General features: G+C 41.5%; 3 protein-coding genes across 3 annotated transcripts; all 3 read left to right on the top strand.

Moving 5' to 3' along the window:
* Positions 1-366: 366 nt before the first annotated feature.
* LOC134415130 (taste receptor type 2 member 40-like) lies at positions 367-1,637 on the top strand. Its single transcript, XM_063150431.1, has one exon. The coding sequence runs from the start codon at positions 467-469 to the stop codon at positions 1,400-1,402; it is 936 nt and encodes a 311-aa protein (XP_063006501.1). The 5' UTR covers positions 367-466; the 3' UTR covers positions 1,403-1,637.
* A 5,269-nt stretch (positions 1,638-6,906) lies between these two features.
* On the top strand, positions 6,907-7,842 carry LOC134415129 (taste receptor type 2 member 40-like). The gene has a single exon (XM_063150430.1). It carries the CDS (start codon positions 6,907-6,909, stop codon positions 7,840-7,842), a length of 936 nt encoding a protein of 311 aa, XP_063006500.1.
* A 6,144-nt stretch (positions 7,843-13,986) lies between these two features.
* On the top strand, positions 13,987-14,922 carry LOC134414984 (taste receptor type 2 member 40-like). The gene has a single exon (XM_063150310.1). It carries the CDS (start codon positions 13,987-13,989, stop codon positions 14,920-14,922), a length of 936 nt encoding a protein of 311 aa, XP_063006380.1.
* Positions 14,923-15,988: the final 1,066 nt, after the last annotated feature.

Here is a 15,988-nt window from a genome sequence, read left to right as displayed (position 1 = left end):
AGACCTGCTTCAGTATTAGAAGAGGCCACAGAGATTACACTCATAAACAAAGAAGACATGACAGTGCAAGACAGGGAGAGATTAAGGTCTAAGATATTTAAAAAAAACAAATCTAGGCATGTAAAGCAGGGCATCGGATACTGTAGTGCCCTATCCACAGTTCTAGATCTGTGGATCCAGCTGACCTGCTCCATAGCTTTACAAAGCAAATCCTTCCACAAAAATGAAACCTATGTAATTGAATCTTGACCCCATTTGCATGCTTAGACCAAGCAGCTGAGACATCAACCCAGAAAACAAGATGTAAAACAGCAGAAATATTAAATGTCATTAGGATATTTCTGCCCCTGAGATAAATAGGTGAGCATTGCCCATAAAAACTCTTGGAATTGGCAGTGCCTGCCAGATCTGAGACTTTCAGGAGCCCGCGAGAAGCTGGGTAATAATCACAAGCCTTTGAGTTGCAATGACGACATCTTTTGCTATCCTTTGTCTATCAATTGCTATAATTGAATGCATGGCAGGAATTCTAGGAAATGGAATTATCTTGGCTGCCAGTTCATTGAGCTGCATTGGGAGCAAAACATGGCCCCCATATGATATGATCGTGATCTCGCTGAGTTCATCTAGATTAATTTTGCAGTCATGGAATACACTGAATTTCCTAATGACTGTATTTTACAAACCCTTCATTTATACCGAAAACGTGTACATAGCTTCCCAGACAATTTTTACCTTTCTGAACTACTCCAGCCTCTGGTTTGGAGCCTGGCTTAGTGTCTTCTATTGCATCAAGGTTGCCAGTTTTACACAGTCTTTCTTCATCTGGCTGAAGCTGAGAATTGCCAGGCTGGTGCCCTGGATGCTGCTCACATCATGGCTCTGCTCCTTCACAGCTGCAATTCCCTTCACCTGGCATGTCTACAGTGTGCATGAGAACAGCACTGCTCCTTCATCCATGACAAACTCTTCAGCATGGACAACCACAAAGAATGACAGACTGACTTTATTGATTTATCTCTGGAATGCAAGTACACCTTTGCCTTTAATACTGTCTGTTGTTTCAAGTGTACTGCTGATTTGGTCTCTGTGGATCCACACCAGACGCATGCAAAATAATGCAAGCGGCTTCAGGGATCCCAGCTTAGAGGCCCATATGAAAGCCATCAAGTCAGTCTGCTCCTTCCTTGTCCTTTACATTACATATTTTATTTGCTTGCTTCTCCTCTACTCCAGAGTTTTTTCACTTTTAAGTGATGAGGAATGCATGTGTATAGTTATATTGGCTGCCTGTCCTACAGGACACACAATGGTTTTAATTTGGAGCAATCCCAAATTTCGAGAGCTGCCAGCTAGGATTTGGGACCACATTAACTGTCCTGTCAGGTCTATATCCATATAAAAGATCATGATTTTGTCTTGACTTTCTAGTTTAGATCCAAATCAATTAAAATGAAGTTGTCAGAAATATAAAATAAAAGGCACTGGAATTAATAGATTAATTAATAGGCCCTTGATATGGAATCATGAAGAGTGCAAATTTGCTTTAGTTGGATGTGAGTCTTATTTTGAAAAATTGTACAAGTTGTCTCCTATTTGCTACACTTTCCTTGCAAATTGCCATGGTTGCTATAGAACAAGAGAAAAACAAGGCCAAGACTCAGATTCCAGTATGATTTAGTAAAGAACAAATCAGCCTTTTGATCTTTTTCTGCTCTTCCTGTAGTAATGATTGTTGTCAGCACATTATTGTTACATCACAATTGGAGCTTCATGACCCTTTTCCAGCTGCAGGAGGAGTATATTCACTTTTAAAGAAACTGTCACTGAAAGATACATGACTTGAGCCTTGTGTTCACTGTGCCCATCCTGGTTCAATGTGTATGGTTTGGATGTTGTCAATCTGTTTGAAGCAATGTACCTGTAATTGAGCTGAGTCTCTGCCTGAATTTCTTTATTCTACAAATTAATAAATACCAAGTCCAAGGATAACTTGGGATGGAGTCTTCCTTTCCCTCATGACATAAATTGTGCCACAGGTGACACCACTGGCTTCCATGAACATTTTTTATGCCATTTAACAGGGATGGTAGAAGTTGACCCCATGGCAATGGCACCCTGACATGCCATTGTCAGCACCATGCATTGTCACCATGCTGGTTGCCAGCCCAGCACCATGAGACACACGTGTTGGGAGGGTTGGTCCATCCTCTGCCCTTCCCTGCTCTCCCCTCACCGGCCTTCAGGAACAAACCTCAGAGCTCTCTGACCACACCAACAGGCAGAACACGTGGGCTGTGCTCAACCCACAACCCGTGTGTGCTGTCCTGCTCCGGCCTGAGCTCTGAGGCACACGGCTGCTCAGCAGGGACACCCTGAACAGCTGCTCTCACACCATTTGGTTTAACGTTCCCTTATTCCAAATTCCTCATGCACATGGGATTCAAAAGCAGTTCTTGTGCTGTTTTCCTGCCTCTTTAAGTACATCTTCCCTCCATAGCTTCCTTTCCATAAAATTAAATCAAATAGTTACCAGTACACTGACATGAATTTGGGGATCTAAGAGGGAACACTGGCAAAGATATTGGAAGGCGCCTCATAGGGCCAATGTCCTGCTAGATGTTCCTTTATGTAAAGGACCACCCAACTAATTATTATCACATGAATAAATATATCTTCAACATGCATTATATACACCATCTACTTAATCCCTGTGTTCTACTAGATAAGTTCAAAAATGAATTTGATAAAAACCTGCTTTGGGAAACAAAAGTAACAGCCTCTGTACTAGTAAGAACATGAGAATTACAGCAGTTTGAGTTCACTGATATCACACATCTTGTTTGAAAGCAGACATTTTTCTTTTTTGTCTGTTTTTCAATAAGATGGAAATTAGTTTGATTCCTGCATCTTAATTAACTATATATCAATCTGAAAAAATTTTAAAGTCATGGACTCAGACCGTTCCAAAACATATGAACTGTTTCCACACACACCAATGCTACTCAGACTCTCTTGCAGCTTGATTCAAATCTGGTACAATGAATCAAATCATGAAACAAACCAAACTCAAAGCTCATCTTGCTCTAACATTGGCAGAAGGACATAATGCAAATCATCTTCTCCTGTAGCTCTTTGCATTGAAGATCCAGGTAAACCTCACAAGAATTTATAAGATGCTCACATGCAACATAAAACAATGAGGCCAACAAAACCATGTCCTATTAAAAACACCTTTCCAGATTTTCAGAATTTAATATTAAAAGAAATCACCACTGTGTAATTCAGAGGAAGAAAGAAAAAAAACCAACCCCATTCTTTTTCTAAATCACAGTCTCTTCCAAGGAAAAAAAAAAACAGTAATCTGATTAGAGTCCTTAGCTCAAGGCAAGACATGCAAATATCTACATGAGAGATCACTACAGGATCCTTCTCTGATTTCTATTCCTATAAGCATGCCTGGAATTTTCATCATTGACATCAGGACAACATGCAATGGAGTCAATTTTCAGTGCCCATCACAGCAGGATTTTAAAAAAGCAAAACCTGTGTGCCAGGCTGAACTGCTTTTCTGTACATGTGGGGTCAGGGAAAGACAAAAAGCTGTGAATGGACATTCTGCTGAAAGTAAGGCCTTGCTTTTGGGGTTTGGCTGCCTTGTTTCAGAGCCAGCTTCCGCAGTCCACCTGACTGGCCTTTTAGCAAATTGCTGAGTGAAGCCTCAGTGGGGCTTGGAGTCCTCTACATTCAGGAGCTGCTCCTAAGCTTGCTGGGTGTACCTTGGTCTCCCCTTGAGCTCTGCTGCAGCTTTGCCTGGGCCTTTCCACCTGCTTGGCTCACTTGGATACTGATCCTGGCCTGCAGATTGGAATTACTTGCTTGATCCTGGGCATGTCTTATCCCTCTGGATATGGCTGGCAATCCCTGGACTTGTGCCTATCCCTAATTGTTCTCACAGAGCTTATCTGCTGTCCTTGCCCACACTGTAGGTGGACTGCAGGCCTGACAGTGCCCTCACTGTCTCTGCCTTACCTTCTGGGGATCCCTTCAACATGGGCAAAATAACTGAATTTATTTACAATCCATAAGAGATTCCCAATCAATAACAGACTAGGGGAGTGAGAAAGAAAAAAAGAACAAAACCAGAAACCTTTTCCCCCATCCCTGCCTCTCCACGCTCCCATCTTCTCCCTCCCTGAGCAGCGCCGGGAAACAGGGAATGGGGACTGCAGGGGGAATCCTCTCCACAAGTGCAATCTTCCAGGAACAAAGTGCTTCAGCATGGGATCCCCTGAGGCTGCAGCTCCTGACGTGGGCCTTCTCCATGGTGGGATCTCCACAGGATGCAGCTTCCTTCAGGGCACAATCACCTGCTGCCAAGGAGGCTCTCCTCAGGCTGCAGTGTGGATATCTGCTGCAGTGTGACCCTGCTAGGGCCTGCAGGGTCTCAGTCTACATCAGCACGGTCCTCTCCAGGGAAAGCATGGCAATGTCTGCCCTGGTGCCTGGAGCATCTTGTCCCCTTCCTTCTTCACTGACCTGGCTGTCTGCAAGGCAGTTTCCCTCACATTTCTCTCTCTGTCCTCTCACTCACAGTTGCTTGCACTGGTCTTTACCTTTCTTTAAACGAGTTGGCGCACAGATGTCACCAGCAGCACTGGTGGGCAGAGCCTTGGCCAATGGTGCGTCTAGTTTGGGGGTAACAGGGACTGGTTCCGTGTGACACGGGGGCATGTTCTGGTCTCTTCTCACACAAACCACCCCTTGCAGCCTCCCAGCTGCCAAAACCTTGTCCCTGAACCCCACACAGATCACACAGACATTTGCTGGTTGTCTTGTGGCAAGAGGCTCAGGCTCAATGCTGAATGGGCTTTGAGTTGCCTGATCTACAGGAAGGTGTCCCTGCCTATGGCAGGGCGTTGAAACTGAATGGTCTTTAAGGCCCCCTTCAACCCAAACCTTTCTGTGATTCTGTGATTCCATGAGTGAGCTTAAAGAGCTGAATTTAATGAGTTGAATTTAAACAGCAGCTCCACAGGTTTCTATAGCATGCTACAGAGCTGTTCCTGTCAAAAAACCAAACACACTTTTATATTTCTTCAAGGTGAAAGTGAGATTTTAAAATGGATGAGAAAGGAACTGCTTTTCAAAGACTTTTGTGCCATATATTGTGTAAGTGTGAGAACTTCAAAAACTCCCATACAGGTACGCTTGCAAAATGTTCTAATCGATTTTTACAACTTTCTAAGGACGATCTTCTGTGAGTTTTGGACCCAGTTATTAAGCCTATCAGACCAGAACAATTTTTGATTGGTTTGCAAGATTTGACAGCTGGGAATTTGTATATTTACTGCCAAATTTCACCAGAGAAGTTTGCAGATGTGATAGTCGTAAAGTCATTCAAATTAGTATCAAAAGAAACTGAATGTAGAGTCATACCTTTGAATCACTGTGCCACAAAATGGTAAAAAAACCCCTAGAATCTAAGAAAGTAATGAAACATATCAGATTACATTGCTCTCACTTAAAAAAATTACTAATATTTTTAATGAGATGAAAAAACGTGTTTGTACCAATACTAAAATGAAATAATTTAAAAAATATTGTTCACTTTATATTAATTATTTAATTATTTATTTTGATGTGTATTATAATAATCAGTATCTGGACATAACATGCACATAACACATAGAGTCGTATATATATGAAATATATAAACAAATATACATTTATCTGAGGTGAATGGTCACAAAATTTTACTTCTACAGGTGCACAATGTAAACAGTTTTATCACTTCCCTAGGCAATCACAGATTACCTTAAGCATTGTGAAATGCAGACAACCCAAAGAAACAACCTAGAAAGCACCTCAAAATTCTCATTTGATCACTGCTGACAGCTTCTTACTGTGCTAGCAACCTGTGTCACTGCATTTCTGAAGAGCTTTTGTGTGTTTCCTTCTGTGCTCTGGGCTACAGACAAAATGTTAAGTCTCTAAGTTTTTCAATGAACTCAAGCCTCTCCACTCAACTGTTTCTTTCCAGATGGGGAAAGAGTTTTAATTCAGTTCTTTTAGTAAGTATAGAAGAATGTTAAAGGCATGCATATTCCATATGGAGCAAAACGGACTTGATTAACAGGTTGTCATTGCTCCTGTATCCAATGTTGTATATTGCCAGATCTTAAATTCCTTGGGAAATTCCTGCACTTTTTGAATATGCTTGTGAAAAACAGGCAAGTGAAGTACTCTGCTAAAATGATTTTCCTTTTGTCTGTGTTTATCTTCCCACAGATTTTTGTCCTCTTTTGGGACAATCTGAGCAAGCACACAATGATCAGTATAATACTTAAAAATATCAATACACAAAAAAGAAAGTGTGAAAATCCTCCTTGCAGCAACAATTTGAATATACCAAATAAAGCAAAGGAGCTGCCCTTAGATAAGGAGTTGTAATGACAAGTATTTGTCACAAACCTGTTAGCCATATCTCTGCAAGACAGGGAGAGATTAAGTCATCAGGTATAAAAAACAAATCTAGACATGTAAAGAAGAACATAACCAATGGAGTGCAAGCCCACATTTGTAGACACCACAGCTCACCTGCTCCATAACCCTTCCGGTGTAAATGCCTTCACCATTTCACTGCAAACTCCTCGGCCAAATTGGAAAAAACTGTTATTCAATCTTCATTCAGTTTGCATGCTTAAACAAATCAACTGAGCGATCAACCCAGAAAACAAGATGTAAAACAGCAGAAATATAAATGTCATTAGGATACCTCTGCCCCTGAGATAAATAGGTGAGCATTGCCCATAACAGCTCCCTGGCATTGGCAGTACCTGACAGACCCAAGGCTTTCAGGAGCCCAGGAGAAGCTGGGTAATAATCACAAGCCCTTCAGTTGCAATGACGACATCTTTTGCTCTCCTTTGTCTATCAATTGCTATAATTGAGTCCCTGGCAGGAATTCTGGGAAATGGAGTTATCTTGGCTGCCAGTTCATCGAGCTGTATTGGGAGCAAAACATGGCCCCCATATGATATGATCATGATATCACTGAGTTTATCTAGATTCATTGTGCAGTCATGGAATACACTGGAATACTTAATGACTATATTTTATGAAAACTTCTTTTGTCAAGAAAACATGAATGTAGCTTCCAAGATAATGTTTACATTTCTGAGCTACTCCAGCCTCTGGTTTGGAGCCTGGCTTAGTGTCTTCTATTGCATCAAGGTTGCCAGTTTTACACAGTCTTTCTTCATCTGGCTGAAGCTGAGAATTGCCAGGCTGGTGCCCTGGATGCTGCTCACATCATGGCTCTGCTCCTTCACAGCTGCAATTTCCTTTGTCTGGGATGACCACAGTGTGCATGAGAACAGCACTGCTCCTTCATCCATGACAAACCCTTCAGCATGGACAACCACAAGGAAAGACAGTTTGGGTTTATTAATCCTCATCTGTAATGCTGGTATAGGTATGCCTTTAATACTGTCTGTTGTTTCAAGTGTACTGCTGATTCGGTCGCTGTGGATCCACACCAGACGCATGCAAAATAATGCAAGTGGCTTCAGGGATCCCAGCTTGGAGGCCCATATGAAAGCCATCAAGTCAGTCTGCTCCTTCCTTTTCCTTTACATTATATATTTTATTTGTGTTCTTTTCATATTATTTAACATTTTTTCAGCTTTAAGCAATGGAGAAATGATTTGTGTCATTTTAATGGCTGCCTGCCCTACAGCACACACATTGGTCTTAATTTGGAGCAATCCCAAATTTCAAAAGCTGCCAGCTAGGATTTGGCACCACACTAACTGCCATGGCAGAACTGCATCCATGTAAAAGACAGTGACTTAGCCTGGACTTTCTAGTTTATATCCAGAACAATTAAATTGAAATCATCACAGTGATAAATAATAGATGTTGGAATGTGTAGATTAGAGCCTTGATCAGCAGTCAATAGGAAGGTAGGAATTTCTTTTTATTGGATGTTAGTCTTATTAAGAATAATTGTGTATGTTGTCTATTATCAGCTGTACTTTCCTTGGAAATCATCAGAGTTTCTCTAAAACATCAGAAAAACAGGGACAAGACACAGACTAGAATGGAATCACTTGGAATGCTTGAGGTTACAATACCTGATCCATAGAATAGACCACTTTAAGCACAGGCATGGACACATTCTGTGAACATAAGGCTTCAATGCAGTTTCTAGTTACTAAAACCTTCTCAAGAGGATTTTGAGGAATTCCCAATATTTTCAGAATATCTCATTCATCATTTTCAAATCTGATTGAATTCTAGTAAAATATTTGCTGATTCTAAAGGTATTTCTAACATTCCAGCATGGTTCAGGAAGAATGACATGGCCTTTTGAGATTCCTCCTCTTGCTGAAAAAGTGATCTGTGTCAGTGCATTATTGTTACATAAGAACTGGAGGTTCAGAATCCTTTCCAGCTGCAGTGGGATGTTACATACTTCTGAAGTAACTGACACAGAAACATGCATGACCTGGGCCTTGTATTCACTATGCCCATCCTGATTCAATGTGTCTGGTTTGGATGCTGTCAATCTGTGTGAAGCAATGTACCTGTAATTGAGCTGAGTCTGTGCCTGAACTGCTCTATTCTGAAAATTAAAATATACCACATGAAAGAATAACTTGAGATTAAGTCTTCCTTTCCCTCATGACATAAATTGTGCCACAGGTGACACCACCGGCTTCCATGAACATTTTTTATGCCACTTTACAGACATGCTGAAAGTTGAGCCCACAGCAATGGCACCCTGACATGCCATTGTCAGCACCATGCATTGTCACCATGCTGGTTCCCAGCCCAGCACCATGAGACACCCGTCTTGGGAGGGTTGGTCCATCCTCTGCCCTTCCCTGCTCTCCCCTCACCGGCCTTCAGCAACAAACCTCAGAGCTCTCTGACCACACCAACAGGCAGAACACGTGGGCTGTGCTCAACCCACAACCCGTGTGTGCTGTCCTGCTCCGGCCTGAGCTCTGAGGCACACGGCTGCTCAGCAGGGACACCCTGAACAGCTGCTCTCACACCATTTGGTTTAACGTTCCCTTATTCCACATTCCTCATGCACATGGGATTCAAAAGCTGTTCTTGTGCTGTTTTCCTGCCTCTATAAGTACATCTTCCCTCCATAGCTTCCTTTCCATAAAATAAAATCAAATAGTTTCATTTACATGAATTCATGGATCTAAGAGGGAAAGCCAACAGAAATATTGGAAGGCTCCTCATAGGGTCAGTCTCCTGGGAGACCTTTCTGTCTGTAAGTGACCAGCTAACCAACTCCGGCCATATGAAGAAAAATATCTTCAACATGCATTATATACACCAATTATTAAATCACTGTGTTCTATTGGATAAATTATAAGTTTGACAGGGATTTGTTCTGGGAGGGAAAGTAGCAACTCCTGTATTAGTAGGAATGTGATATTTCTTGGGCTTAGGATCCTCTGAAGATATGAATCATATCTGACTGTAGGCATTTTTCTCTTTTTTCTCTTCTCTTTGTAATATAAAGGTGGATTGGTCCACCCCAGTGGACCTACCACTTTGCAACCTAAAGGAGTTCTGGAAGTCATGGAATCAGTCCATTCCAAAACATACAAACTTTTTCCACACACACCAATGACACACTACTGAAATGGCAGCTTGATTCAAGTCTGGTACAGTGAATCAAATCATGAAACAAACCAAACTCAAAGCTCATCTTGCTCTAACATTGGCAGAAGGACATAATGCAAATCATCTTCTCCTGTAGCTCTTTGCATTGAAGATCCAGGTAAACCTCACAAGAATTTATAAGATGCTCACATGCAACATAAAACAATGAGGCCAACAAAACCATGTCCTATTAAAAACACCTTTCCAGATTTCCAGAATTTAATGATAAAAAAAAAAATCACCACTGTGTAATTCAGAGGAAGAAAGAAAAAAAAAACATCCCCATTCTTTTTCTAAAGCTCAGTCTCTTCCAAGAAAAAAAAAACCAGTAATCTGATTAGAGTCCTTAGCCCAAGGCAAGACATGCAAATATCTACATGAGAGATCACTACAGGATCCTTCTCTGACTTCCATTCCTATAAGCATGCCTGGAATTTTCATCATTGACATTCAGGACAACATGCAATGGAGTCAATTTTCAGTGCCCATCACAGCAGGATTTTAAAAAAAGCAAAACCTGTGTGGCAAGCTGTACTACTTTTCTGTATATGTGGGGTCAGGGAAAGACAAAAAGCTGTGAATGGACATTCTGCTGAAAGTAAGGCCTTGCTTTTGGGGTTTGGCTGCCTTGTTTCAGAGCCAGCTTCCACAGTCCACCTGACTGGCCTTTAGCAAATTGCTGAGTGAAGCCTCAGTGGGGCTTGGAGTCCTCTACATTCAGGAGCTGCTCCTAAGCTTGCTGGGTGTAACTTGGTCTCCCCTTGAGCTCTGCTGCAGCTTTGCCTGGGCCTTTCCACCTGCTTGGCTCACTTGGATACTGATCCTGGCCTGCAGATTGGAATTTCTTGCTTGATCCTGGGCATGTCTTACCCCTCTGGATATGGCTGGCAATCCCTGGACTTGTGCCTATCCCTAATTGTTCTCACAGAGCTTATCTGCTGTCCTTGCCCACACCGTAGGTGGACTGCAGGCCTGACAGCGCCCTCACTGTCTCTGCCTTACCTTCTGGGGATCCCTTCAACATGGGCAAAATAACTGAATTTATTTACAATCCATAAGAGATTCCCAATCAATAACAGACTAGAGGAGTGAGAAAGAAAGAAAGAAAGAAAGAAAGAAAGAAAGAAAGAAAGAAAGAAAGAAAGAAAGAAAGAAAGAAAGAAAGAAAGAAAGAAAGAAAGAAAGAAAGAAAGAAAGAAAGAAAGAAAGAAAGAAAGAAAGAAAGAAAGAAAGAAAGAAAGAAAGAAAGAAAGAAAGAAAGAAAGAAAGAAAGAAAGAAAGAAAGAAAGAAAGAAAGAAAGAAAGAAAGAAAGAAAGAAAGAAAGAAAGAAAGAAAGAAAGAAAGAAAGAAAGAAAGAAAGAAAGAAAGAAAGAAAGAAAGAAAGAAAGAAAGAAAGAAAGAAAGAAAGAAAGAAAGAAAGAAAGAAAGAAAGAAAGAAAGAAAGAAAGAAAGAAAGAACAGAACCAGAAACCTTTTCCCCCATCCCTGCCTCTTCACGTTCCCATCTTCTCCCTTCCTGAGCAGGGCCGGGAAACAGGGAATGGGGACTGCAGGGGGAATCCTCTCCACAAGTGCAATCTTCCAGGAACAAAGTGCTTCAGCATGGGATCCCCTGAGGCTGCAGCCGCTGCCACGAGCCTTCTCCATGGTGGGATCTCCACAGGATGCAGCTTCCTTCAGGGCACAATCACCTGCTGCCAAGGAGGCTCTCCTCAGGCTGCAGTGTGGATATCTGCTGCAGTGTGACCCTGCTAGGGCCTGCAGGGTCTCAGTCTACATCAGCACGGTCCTCTCCAGGGAAAGCATGGCAATGTCTGCCCTGGTGCCTGGAGCATCTTGTCCCCTTCCTTCTTCACTGACCTGGCTGTCTGCAAGGCAGTTTCCCTCACATTTCTCTCTCTGTCCTCTCACTCACAGTTGCTTGCACTGGTCTTTACCTTTCTTTAAACGAGTTGGCGCACAGATGTCACCAGCAGCACTGGTGGGCAGAGCCTTGGCCAATGGTGCGTCTAGTTTGGGGGTAACAGGGACTGGTTCCGTGTGACACGGGGGCATGTTCTGGTCTCTTCTCACACAAACCACCCCTTGCAGCCTCCCAGCTGCCAAAACCTTGTCCCTGAACCCCACACAGATCACACAGACATTTGCTGGTTGTCTTGTGGCAAGAGGCTCAGGCTCAATGCTGAATGGGCTTTGAGTTGCCTGCTCTACAGGAAGGTGTCCCTGCCTATGGCAGGGCATTGGAACTGAATGGTCTTTAAGGCCCCCTTCAACCCAAACCTTTCTGCGGTTCTGCGATTCCATGAGTGAGCTTAAAAGAGCTGAATTTAATGAGTTGGATTTAAACAGCAGCTCCACAGGTTTCTTTTACTAAAAGGGAAGTGGTACATATTTGCTCACCTTTTTCTCTTGGAAGTGTCTGTCTATAGCATGCTATAGAGCTGTTCCTGTCAAAAAACCAAACACACTTTTATATTTCTTCAAGGTGAAAGTGAGATTTTAAAATGGATGAGAAAGGAACTGCTTTTCAAAAGATTTTTGTGCCAAAAATTGTATAAGTGTGAGAACTTCAAAACTCTCATACAGGTACGCTTGCAAAATTTGGAAGCGGAATATTCTAAACTCTTATAAAACCTCCAAAGCAAGGGCTTCTGTGAATTTTGAATTCGTTTGGCAAACAAACAAAATCAGAAGAATAGGTGAGTAGTATGCAAATTTTGAAAACAGGGAAATTGGCAATTTCAACTGAATTTTAACAAAGAACTTTGCCCATGTGATAGTGGCAATGCCATTCAGAGCATGTATCAAACAAAACTGAACATAGAGTGAGGTCTCTGAATCATTGTGTCACAAAGTGATAAGCCCAGATCAATAAACAAAATGAAGCATATGCAATCATGTTGCTCTCACTAAAAATAATTATTAATAATATTCTTCGTGAGAAGAGAAAAAGAGTTTGTAGCAATGCTAAAGTGAAATAATCTTTAAAATATTTTCATTTGGTCTTCAATTATGACAATCTTTTTCTTGGTGTATATTTTCAAATAATAAGTGTATGTTCCTTATATGTACATAATACATACAATACTACACATATAAAATATATAAACAAATGTACATAAATCTGAGGTGAATGCTCATGAAGTTTTACTCCTATGAGTGCATGATCAAAAAGGCTCGATCACTCTCCTAGGCCATCATAGATTACATTCAGCACTAGGAAATTTCAAACTACTCAAAGAAACCACCTTGAAAACATCTCAGAATTTCCCATTTGATCACTCCCTACAGCTTCTTACTGTGCTACTGACAGCTACTTGTGCCACTGTGTTTCTGAAGAGCCTTGGTGTGCTTCCTTCCGTATTCTGGGCTACGCATGAAACCCGAGTTCCAAAGCCTTTTAAGGAATCCAAGCCTCTCCACTTACTTAGAAGACTCGTATCACCTTGGATGTGGAAAGTGTTTGAATTCACTTCTTTTAGCATATATAACAGAACTTCAAAAACATGCATATTCCAATGGAGAGCAGAATTGTGCCTCAAATAATGCTTGTGCTTGCTCCTGTATGTAATGTTGTGTATTCCCAGATCTTAAATTCATTAGGCAAATTCCACATCTATTCTGGAGGCGGGTAAAAAATGTACCAGTGAGGAACTCTGTAAAATTGGTTTCATTTTCTCTCTTCTGATTCTTCCACAGAAATTTCTCGTTCTCTCCTGGGACACTTAGATGAAGCATGCAATGATAATTAAAATCGTTTAAATTTCCCATAGACAAAAGAAAAACATGGTAATTGTCTTTGCAGCAGTAACTTGAAAATATCTGATAAAGAGAACACCAACACAACTATTATAAAGAGGCCATGGCAACTTTGTCTCAGAAACCCTGAAGACATAACAGTGCAACAAAGGGAGACATTAAGGCATTAGATAGAAAAGCAAATCTAGATATGTAAAGAAGGACACCAGACATTGGAGTGGATACCCACATTTTTAAACACCACAGTTCACCTACTCAATAGCCCTTCCAATGCATATCCTTTGACAAAAATGAAACCTATGTAATTGAATCTTGACCCCATTTGCATGCTTAGACCAAGCAGCCGATACATCAACCGGGAAAACAAGATGTAAAACAGCAGAAATATTAAATGTCATTAGGATATTTCTGCCCCTGAGATAAATAGGTGAGCCTTGCCCATAACAGCTCCTTGGCATTGGAGGGCCTGCCAGATCTGAGGCTCTCAGGAGCCCGCAAGAAGCTCAGTAATAATCACAAGCTCTTCAGTCGCAATGACGACATCTTTTGCTATCCTTTGTCTATCAATTGCTATAATTGAATGCATGGCAGGAATTCTAGGAAATGGAATTATCTTGGCTGCCAGTTCATCGAGCTGCATTGGGAGCAAAATCTGGCTCCCATATGATATGATCGTGATCTCGCTGAGTTCATCTAGATTCATTTTGCAGGCATGGATTACACTGGATTCCTTAGTGACTATATTTTATGAAAACTTCTTTTATACAGAAAATGTGTACCTAGTTCCCAAGACAATTTTTACCTTTCTGAACTACTCCAGCCTCTGGTTTGGAGCCTGGCTTAGTGTCTTCTATTGCATCAAGGTTGCCAGTTTTACACAGTCTTTCTTCATCTGGCTGAAGCTGAGAATTGCCAGGCTGGTGCCCTGGATGCTGCTCACATCATGGCTCTGCTCCTTCACAGCTGCAATTTCCTTTGTCTGGGATGACCACAGTGTGCATGAGAACAGCACTGCTCCTTCATCCATGACAAACCCTTCAGCATGGACAACCACAAGGAAAGACAGTTTGGGTTTATTAATCCTTATCTGTAATGCTGGTATAGGTATGCCTTTAATACTGTCTGTTGTTTCAAGTGTACTGCTGATTCGGTCGCTGTGGATCCACACCAGACGCATGCAAAATAATGCAAGTGGCTTCAGGGATCCCAGCTTAGAGGCCCATATGAAAGCCATCAAGTCAGTCTGTTCCTTCCTTTTCCTTTACATTATATACTTTATTTGTGTTCTTATCATATTATTTAACATTTTTTCACGTTTAAGCAATGGAGAAATGATTTGTGTGGTTTTAATGGCTGCCTGCCCTACAGGACATTCCTTTGTCATAATTTGGAGCAATCCCAAATTTCGAGAGCTGCCAGCTAGGATTTGGCACCACACTAACTGCCATGGCAGAATTGCACCCATGTAAAAGACAGTGACTTAGCCTGGACTTTCTAGTTTATATCCAGAACAATTAAATTGAAATCATCAGAGGGATAAATAACAGATGTTGGAATGAGTAGATTAGGGCCTTGATCAGCAACCAATAGGAAGGTAGGAATTTGCTTTATGTAGATGTCAGTCTTGTTAAGAATAATTGTGTATGTTGCCTATTATCGGCTGTACTTTCATTGGAAATCATGACAATTTCCCTAAGAGAGCAGAAAAACAGAGACAAGACTCAGACTAGTATGGAATCTCTTTAAATGATTGAGGTTAGAACACCTGATACAAATATAATAGACTGGCTTAGCACAGGCATGGACACATTCTATGAACATAAGGCTTCAATGCAGTTTCTGGTTACTAAAACATTCTCAAGAAGATTCTGAGGAATTCCCAATATTTTCAGAATATCTCATTCATCATTTTCAAATCTGATTGAATTCTAGTAAAATATTTGCTGATTCTAAAGGTATTTCTAACATTCCAGCATGGTTCAGGAAGAATGACATGGCCTTTTGAGATTCCTCCTCTTGCTGAAATAGTGACTTGTGTCAGTGCATTATTGTTACTTAAGAACTGGAGGTTCAGAATCCTTTCCAGCTGCAGTGGGATTTTATATAGTGGTAAAGTAATTGACACAGAAACATCCTGGACTAGGGTCTTGTGTTCATTAAGCTCATCCTGATTCAATGTGTCTGGTTTGGATGTTGTCAATCTGTGTGAAGCAATGTACCTGTAATTGTGTTGAGTCTGTACCTGTGTTGCTTTTTTCTTAAAATTAAAATCTAACTAGTCAAAGGATAACTTGGGGTGGAGCCTTCCTTTCCCTCATGACATAAACTTGGCCACAGGTGACACCATTGGCTTGCATAAATATTTCTAATGCCACTTTACAGACATGCTGAAAGTTGAGCCCATGGCAATGGCACCCTGACATGCCATTGTCAGCACCATGCGCTGTCACCATGCTGGTTGCCAGCCCAGCACCATGAGACACCCGTCTTGGGAGGGTTGGTCCATCCTCTGCCCTTCCCTGCTCTCCCCTCACC

This window comes from Melospiza melodia, chromosome 2 (genome assembly GCF_035770615.1).
Source record: "Melospiza melodia melodia isolate bMelMel2 chromosome 2, bMelMel2.pri, whole genome shotgun sequence".
NCBI classification, from domain to species: domain Eukaryota; kingdom Metazoa; phylum Chordata; class Aves; order Passeriformes; family Passerellidae; genus Melospiza; species Melospiza melodia.
Note: the sequence above shows the minus strand (reverse complement) of the source record. Positions and strands in the feature narration are given on the sequence as shown.

Excerpts from the sequence above, each read along its gene's own strand:
- LOC134414984 (XM_063150310.1), top strand. The coding sequence starts at position 13,987 with ATGACGACATCTTTTGCTATCCTTTGTCTATCAATTGCTATAATTGAA.
- LOC134415130 (XM_063150431.1), top strand. The coding sequence starts at position 467 with ATGACGACATCTTTTGCTATCCTTTGTCTATCAATTGCTATAATTGAA.
- LOC134415129 (XM_063150430.1), top strand. The coding sequence starts at position 6,907 with ATGACGACATCTTTTGCTCTCCTTTGTCTATCAATTGCTATAATTGAG.